This window comes from Rhinoraja longicauda, chromosome 29 (genome assembly GCF_053455715.1).
Source record: "Rhinoraja longicauda isolate Sanriku21f chromosome 29, sRhiLon1.1, whole genome shotgun sequence".
In the NCBI taxonomy this organism is placed as follows: Eukaryota; Metazoa; Chordata; class Chondrichthyes; order Rajiformes; family Arhynchobatidae; genus Rhinoraja; species Rhinoraja longicauda.
The window spans coordinates 6,291,914-6,300,314 of NC_135981.1; the positions used below are offsets into that span (position 1 = coordinate 6,291,914).

At 49.3% G+C, this 8,401-nt stretch overlaps 1 protein-coding gene across 1 annotated transcript in view; it reads left to right on the forward strand.

Annotated features, from left to right (window-relative positions):
- Nucleotides 1–8,336, forward strand: part of tbx21 (T-box transcription factor 21) — a 47,954-nt gene extending 39,618 nt beyond the window's left edge. The window contains exons 4-6 of the mRNA XM_078424371.1: nt 2,682–2,840; nt 5,464–5,525; nt 6,925–8,336. Of these exons, the coding sequence (XP_078280497.1) occupies nt 2,682–2,840; nt 5,464–5,525; nt 6,925–7,618 (915 nt within the window). The 3' untranslated portion in view covers nt 7,619–8,336. The remainder of the gene's footprint in view (nt 1–2,681; nt 2,841–5,463; nt 5,526–6,924) is intronic.
- Nucleotides 8,337–8,401: the final 65 nt, after the last annotated feature.

Here is an 8,401-nt window from a genome sequence, read left to right on the forward strand (position 1 = left end):
TCTGTACTTCAAAGTTCAAGCCCACGAGACAAGGCTGGACATGGCTCCAGAGCAGACCCGATCTCAGCTGGGTCTTGACTGCCAATTGTGCGCTTAAGTTGGGGATGGATATTCACCCACTCGTTGGAGGTTGAGAGGATCTTCTTCAAGGATCAAGGAGACGTAATATCCCCCGAAAGCTTCTAAGAAAGGATTGGTTATTAAATAAGAAGTTTGGCTGAAATAAGAAGTGTAGCATGAATATTGAGCAATGCTGATGTTTTGGGGTTTGCAATGAGAGTCAATGAGACCGACACTGAGGGAGGATCTTCTGCAACACTCCCAACACTCCTGGTCCTTTACACCACCCGCCTCACCCGCAAAGCACAGAGCATTGTGGGTGACCCCTCCCACCCCTCCAACAGCCTCTTCACCCTCCTGCCTTCAGGGAGAAGGTTTCGCAGCCTGAGGTCGAGCACCACCCGACTAAAGAACAGTTTTTTCCACCAGGCTGTCAGGATGCTGAACTCTCTCCCCTCCCTTCCTCCTCTCTCCCCTGCCCCCATTGGACCTGGACTTTAACACCCCACACACACGCACATCCAGCACCAGACACTTTTTTTTTTAACGCATTTGAAGTGACTATATTTTATATTTTATGTTGATTGTTGTTTGCTGTGCCTTTTTAATTTTAACTTAGTTTTATGCACTTTGTTCCTCGGGATTGTGGGAAACGGTATTTCGATTTTCTGTCTGTGTAAACTGGCTGAGGATTGACAATAAAATTGACTTTGACTTGACTTTGACTTGAGATCCCCACTGAGGTGGAGCGGAGTAGAAACGGGCAACTGTTGGGTGGGCAGGCACCTGACTACGATATGTGCCAACAAGGACCATGTTAAATCGCCAGAGCTCCTCCATGATGCACCGTGCCCCTTGCCCTCCACTGTCCTCTCCTTCCCGTCCCCAACTACTCAACACTGTATTCATTGTTGTCATATCTGATAAGACAATAGAAACATAGAAAATAGATGCGGGAGGAGGCCATTCGGCCCTTCGAGCCAGCACCGCCATTCATTGTGGTCATGGCTGATCGTCTACAATCAGTAACCTGTGCCTGCCTTCTCCCCACATCACTTAATTCCACTAGCCCCTAGAGCTCTATCTAGAACATAGAACATTTTTTAAAAAGTGCAGTGCAAGAGCAGGCCCTTCGGCCCACAATGCCTGTGCAGAACACCCTGCCAAGTTAAACTAATCTCCTCTGCCTGCATGTGATCCAAATCCCCCCATTCCCTGCACATCCACATGGCCTTCCTAAAATGACACTATCGTATCTGCCTCCACCACCAGTGTGTTTCAGGCACCCACCTCTCCCTGTGTATTTCTTGACAAATTGCCCGGCCCACCTCCTTTAAACTTTACCCCTTCCACTTTAAAGCTATGCCTCCTAACCTTTGATTATTTGGATAAGCATTATATTTTATAAGATCATAAATGATAGGAGCCAAATTAAGCCATTTGCCGTTCAATCATGGCTGATCTATCTTCCCCATTCCACACCACTCCCCCCCCCCGCCCTTCTCCCCATAACCTATGACACCCTTGCTAATTAAGAATTTGTCAATGTCCACTTTAAAATTACTCAATGATTTGGCCTCTGCAGCCATCTGTGGCAATGAATTTCACAGATCACCACCCTCTAAGTACTAAGTGTTGTCCAGCAAAGGCCAAGTACCGATGAAAGAAATTCCTCCTTGTCTCCTTTCTAAAAGTAAGACCTTTTATCGTGAGTCTGTGCCCTCCGGTCCCAGACTTTCCCATAATCTGGAAGGCAGATCATGACTTTGCCTATTTGATCTTGAACCTGTGTGTGTTCTGAGATTCCCTTGGCACCAGTTACCCTCTGGCATCATGGTAACGTGATCAGTCTTTGGCACAAGAGTGCAGAGAGTGGAAATCAGCAGGAGATCCTCATGGCATAACAATAGACAATAGACAATAAGTGCAGGAGTAGGCCCTTCGAGCCAGCACCGCCATTCAATGTGATCATGGCTGATCATTCACAATCAGTACCCCGTTCCTGCCCTCTCCCCATACCCCCTGACTCCGCCCACTATCCTTAAGAGCTCTATCTAGCTCTCTCCTTGAAAGCATCCAGAGAATTGGCCTCCACTGCCTTCTGAGGCAGAGAATTCCACAGATTTACAACTCTCTGAGTGAAAAAGTTTTTCCTCATCTCCGTTCTAAATGGCCTACCCCTTATTCTTAAACTGTGGCCCCTGGTTCTGGACTCCCCCAACATTGGGAACATGTTTCCTGCCTCTAACGTGTCCAACCCCTTAATAATCATACGTTTCGATAAGATCTCCTCTCATCCGTCTAACTTTCAGTGCATACAAGCCTAGTCGCTCCAGTCTTTCAACATATGACAGTCCCGCCATTCCGGGAATTAACCAAGTGAACCTACGCTGCACGCCCTCAACAGCAAGAATGTCCTTCCTCAAATTTGGAGACCAAATTTCGAGACCCGAAACGTCACCCATTCCTTCTCTCCAGAGACGCTGCCTGACCCGCTGAGTTACTCCAGCATTTTGTATCTACCTTTAATGCTACATATACGCTGTGTCATTTAACCGTGCAACGTTGCAAAGGGTGGCCTCTCCTTCCCCCTCTCATTGACGTGTGGGATTGTATTGCAGATGATCGTGCTGCAGTCACTGCACAAGTACCAGCCGCGCCTCCACGCCGTGCAAGTCAAGGAGGACGGAACCGAAGACCCGTACATCACGTCTAAGATGCAAGCGTTCACGTTCCCCGAAACGCAGTTCATCGCTGTCACCGCCTACCAGAACGCCGATGTGAGTTTTTGCATCCATCAATGTTTCAGCCGATGATACGATTCTGTTGGTCGGGCGGCACGCGCTGAATGGATTGCTGGGGTAACTCACTTAGGCGATTTTAAGGCGACTGCCGGCGACTAGACTGTCGCCGAACGTTCGCCGGGGTGTCGCGGGCACGATCGTGAGGAGTCTTCAATGAATCGTAGCGGATTTTGGCGCGTCGCGGAAATAATTTCCAGATAGAAATTTCTTGGCGCCAATAAACAATAGGCAGTAGACAATAGACAATAGACAATAGACAATAGATGCAGGAGGAGGCCATTCGGCCCTTCGAGCCAGCACCACCATTCAATGTGATCATGGCTGATCATTCTCTATCAGTACCCCGTTCCTGCCTTCTCCCCATACCCCCCTGACTCCGCTATCCTTAAGAGCTCTATCTAGATCTCTCTTGAATGCATCCAGAGAATTCAGACAGCTGGCTTGTCGCCAGGTATCGTAGCTTATTGCAGGCGCTGTCGCATGCTGCTGCCCCAGGTTTGCTAGCTTGTCACAGATGCATTTAGAAGCACGTAATATTAAATTAAGAAAAGGCATTTGAAGATACCAGAAGATAGTTTTGTTTAACCAATTTATTTACCATCAGGACATTTGACAGGTAGATTGGAGTTTGACGATCAGGTAAGCGTGGGAATTTGGCAATGTTTCTGAAGACGGTGTAATCTCTTAGCCAGGTGCTAGTTTCACAAAAAGAGTACCTTGTATCGACCTGACTCGGCATTGTCGTGGTCATTGTCGTAGGGTAAAAGAAAATTTTGGCGATCTGCTACGCCTTTGACATTCGCCGGCAGTCACCTAAAACATCGCCTAAGTGGGACAGGCCCATTAGAGTTTTCAAGAAAGAGTTAGATTTAGCTCTTGGGGCTAAAGGAATGAATGTATATGGGGAAAAAACCAGAACGACAAAACAGAAGTATAGTTTAGAGATACAGCGCGGAAACAGGCCCTTCGGCCCACCGAGTCCGTACCGACTGGTGACACTATCCCACACACACTAGGTACAATTTTACATTCACACCAAGCTAATTTATCTGCAAACCTGTACGTCTTTGGAGTGTGGGAGGAAAACCCACACAGGTCCCGGGGACAACGTACAAACAACAAATTGCCCATAGTCTGATCCTGACTATGGACAACCACCCCATGTCAGGATCGAACCTATGTCTCTGGCGCTGTAAGGCAGTAGCTCTACCGCTGCGCCACCGTGAATCCCACAAAGGAAAAGGTGATCAAAGGGGGAGAGAGAACCTATCTGGACTGGTGGGAGTGAGAAAAGAGCACAGGGAGTGTGGGTTACCTGGGGTGAGAATGCCCCATGGCATGCTAAACTAATCTCCACCCGCACATAATCCGTATCCCTCCATTCTCTGCCCATCCATGTGCCCGTCCAGAAGCTGGCAGTGGAGGCCAGTTCGTTGGATGCTTTCAAGAGAGAGCTGGATAGAGCTCTTAAGGATAGCGGAGTGAGGGGGTATGGGGAGAAGGCAGGAACGGGGTACTGATTGAGAATGATCAGCCATGATCGCATTGAATGGCGGTGCTGGCTCGAAGGGCTGAATGGCCTACTCCTGCACCTATTGTCTATTGTCTATTAAATGCCACTACCAAATCTGCCTCCACCACCACCCCTGGCAGAGTTCCAGGCACCCACTGATCTCTTTGTAAAAAGACTTGACCCACACATCTCCTTTAAATGTTGTCCCTCTCGCCTCACTGCTATGCCCTCTAGTCTTAGACGCTTCCACCCTGATGGAAGATGCTTTGCAATTGTCCTTGCAGCCATGTCACGGATGAGTTTGGAATGGAACATCTTCACTGGACTGCAGGACCTTCCTTGATTTTAGGGATGAGTGAGGATTTGGTTATCCTCGCCGACACAAACACAGAATTAGACCTAAACAGAGCAGACAGGGTTTACGGGGGGTGTGGAACTCTTGAGTAGAAAGGAACTGCAGATTCTGCTTTACACTGGGTAAGCACAAAGTGCTGGCATAACAAGGAAGATGATTGAACTTTATTACCTTGAAGAAGGATCTCGACCCGAAACGTCACCCATTCCTTCTCTCCTGAGATGCTGCCTGACCTGCTGAGTTACTCCAGCATTTTGTGAATAAATACCTTCGATTTGTACCAGCATCTGCAGCTATTTTCTTATACGAACTTTATTGCCTACCATCATAGTGAGGAATGTGGTGGATGTTTATGTTAACTTTTATTTTATGTGGCTGTGTGTCTTGTTGTTTTTTACTTAGTATGGTAACTCAAATTTCACTGTACCTTACGGTACACGTGACAATAAATTGATCTTGAAATCTTGAATCTTGAAATCTTAACTCAGCGGGTCAGGCAGCATCTCTTGGAAACTTGGATAGGTGACGTTCTGGGTCTGGACCTTTCTTCAGACTCACCAATCCATTTTCTTCAGAGATGCTGCCTGACCAGCTGAGTTACTCCAGCGTTTTGTATCTATCTTTGGTCTAAACCTGCATCTGCAGTTCCTTTTCCATGTGAAACCAGTTTGTGAGTAGTTTGGGGGTGGTTTCTACCTCTGGTTAACCATGTTGGGATGCTTCCTTTACAGATCACACAACTTAAAATAGACCACAACCCTTTTGCAAAAGGTTTCCGGGACAATTTTGACTCGTAAGTATATTTAATGATGCAATATCTACACAGGGCGTGGATTACTTTAATTATTTTCCGCGCACAAATATAGTGACTTCATCTTGACCCCAACTACCTGCTTCCAACTGGCCAGCTTGAGCTCAAACATAACCTTGCCATTCCTGACACCAGCCTGATCCCTGGGATAGTGGGGCTACGTGAGAGGAATTGGCTCAACTCGTCTTATATTCCCTAAAGTTTATTAAAAAAGGAGGGAAATCTCTACAGAAGGCACTGGGGGCCAATTCACTGGGTGTTTTCAAGAGAGAGTTAGATGTACCTCTTGGGGCTAACGGAATCGGGGGATATGGGGAGAAAGCAGGAACGGGGCACTGATTTTGATCGATCAGCCATGATCATATTGAATGGCGGCGCTGGCTCTAAGGGCCGAATGGCCTACTCCTGCACTTATTCTCTATGTTTGTAGGTTAATTGGCTTGGGTTTGTGTACTTGTTATAAGTGTGAATTGTCCCCCATTGTGTGTAGGCTTGTGTTAATATGGGGGGATGTTCGGTGCGGACTCGGTGGGCCAGAGATTCATGTTCGATCCTGACTACGGGTGCTGTACCTATGGAGTTTTTACATTCTCCCTGTGACCACGTGGGTTTCCTCCAGGTGCTTTGTGTTTTCCGACAAGATCCCAAAGATGTTTGCAGTTGATTGGGCCTCTAAAATTGTCCCTAGTGTGTAGCGAATGGATGTGAAAATGGGATAATATAGAACTAGAGGGAAGGGCTGGCACAGACTCGGTGGGCTGAAGGGCCAGTTTCCGCACTGTATCTCTAAACTCTAAACTCTAAAACTGCAGCAAGGAATATTAACCGTAGAGCCAGAGAATGATACAAAATGCTGGAGTAACTCAGCGGGTCAGGCAACATCTCTGGAGAGAAGGAATGGGTGACGTTGTGGGTCGGAACCTTTCTTTCAGTCTGCAGAATGAATGAATGAACAGGTTTATTGGCCAAGTATGTGCACATACAAGGAATGTGCCTCACAAGTAACAACACGAACATACAGTAAACAATTAGAGTAAAGCATAAAACATTACAACATTAAGAATGCAACATTACAGCTTGAACATGTGAGTGAAATAAACCAGAGCAAAAAGAGGTTACAGACTTTTGGTTATTGAGTAGAGCTGCTACTAGCGGAAAAAAAGCTGAAAGGAAGAGTCTCGACCCAAACTGTCAGCCATCCTTTTTCTCCAGAGATGCCGCCTGACCCTCCGAATTACTCCAGCACTTTTGCAGTTTATCTTCGACACCACCGCCTGCAGTTCCTTTCCGCTCGTTAGCTGTAAATGCCCCAAGGGGCGGCATTTCTGCCTCAGAGGTTTAACTTTCTCCCCCCCCCCCGCGACTGTGTGTTTTGTTTCAGGATGTACACCAATTCAGAAGGAGACCGCCTGACCCCCTCTCCCCCCGACCAGCAGAACTGCCAGCAGTTGGTGCCCGGCCCTCGCTACCAGCCGTTCCTCCACGACCAGTACATGAATGCCCTGCCTCAGGGCAGGTACTACAACGGGGAGCGGACTGTGCCCCACACCTCCAAACACAGGGAGGATATTACAAACCCTCACCGCTGGTTCATGTCGCCCGTCCAGCAGTCCGCGGGCAACCGGCTGGACTTCAGCGCGTACGACCCCGACTACACGGGGAACGCGTTCATGACGTACAGCATGAAGGGGTTCCCCCTCCAAGCAAGCCCCCACACCCTCGGCTATTACCAGGATCACCCGTTCAGCTCGGGGAGCACCTGGGGCACGAGGGGCACTGCCCAGTACCACCACGGCAAGCCTGGCTCAGCCCTGACCTGGTACAGGCCGGCCGGTGACGCCAGGCCAACGCTGCCCAACGTGGAGGACAAAGGCAAGGAGGCGGACGACTCGTCCTGGCTCGAGGCCCCCTCCGTAAAGTCGGCCGACTCCTCCGACTCGGGACTGTACGAGGTCGAGTGTAAACGGAGGAAGGTGTCTCCCTACACCTCGAGCACCGAGAACTCTCCCCCCAACCAGAGCAACGAGAAAGAGAACGGCAGCGACACCGGCTACTACAGCTTCTACACCAACTGAGCCACTCCCCCCGGGGCAGCGGCAGGCCAGGCCAGGCCAGGCCCCGACTAGCGATACGTGTGTGCTGCTAACCCACTCTGCCCTCAGCTCCCGAGACTGGCCGCCATCCCCGCCTCACGACCCTCAACACCCGCCAGCAGAGGCAGCCTGCAATGCCCCTGATATCCACGACGTTACACTCGCACTGTCCTGAGAGAGGGGGGGGGGGGAGGGGGGATATAGAGAGAGTGTGAGAGAGAGGGAGAGAGTGTGAGAGAGAGAGAGGGAGTGGGAGTGTGTGTGTGTGTGTGTGTGTGAGAGAGAAAGTGGGTGTGAAAGAATGTGTGTGCGTAGGAGGGAAAGAGTTTGAGTGAGAGAGGGAATGTATGTGTGTGAGAGAGTGTGAGTGTGGGAAGGAGAGAGTGGGTGTGAGAGTGTGAGAGGGAGTGTGTGTGAAAGATTATGTGTGAGAAAGAATGAAAGCGGGATGTTTCAGCGCCCGGTGCGGCTCGGCCGCGGGGACTTCCACCCCCTTGCGGGGACTGTGCGGGTCGGTCGGGGACGAGCTGTCTGTCCGTGGGCGTGGGGAAGAGAGTGGAAGTTTTGTTGCCTCCATCACAGTGAGGGGGTGTTTGGAGTCACTGTGATGGACGTTTGTGTTGGGGTCGTGTGTCTTGTGTTCTTTTTTGTGTATGGCTGCTATGTAATTTCGTTCGGTACCTTGGTACCGAATGACAAATAAAGCTCTGTTGAACTGTTGTTGTTAATACGAGAGAGAGAGAGAGAGAGAGAGAGAGAGAGAGA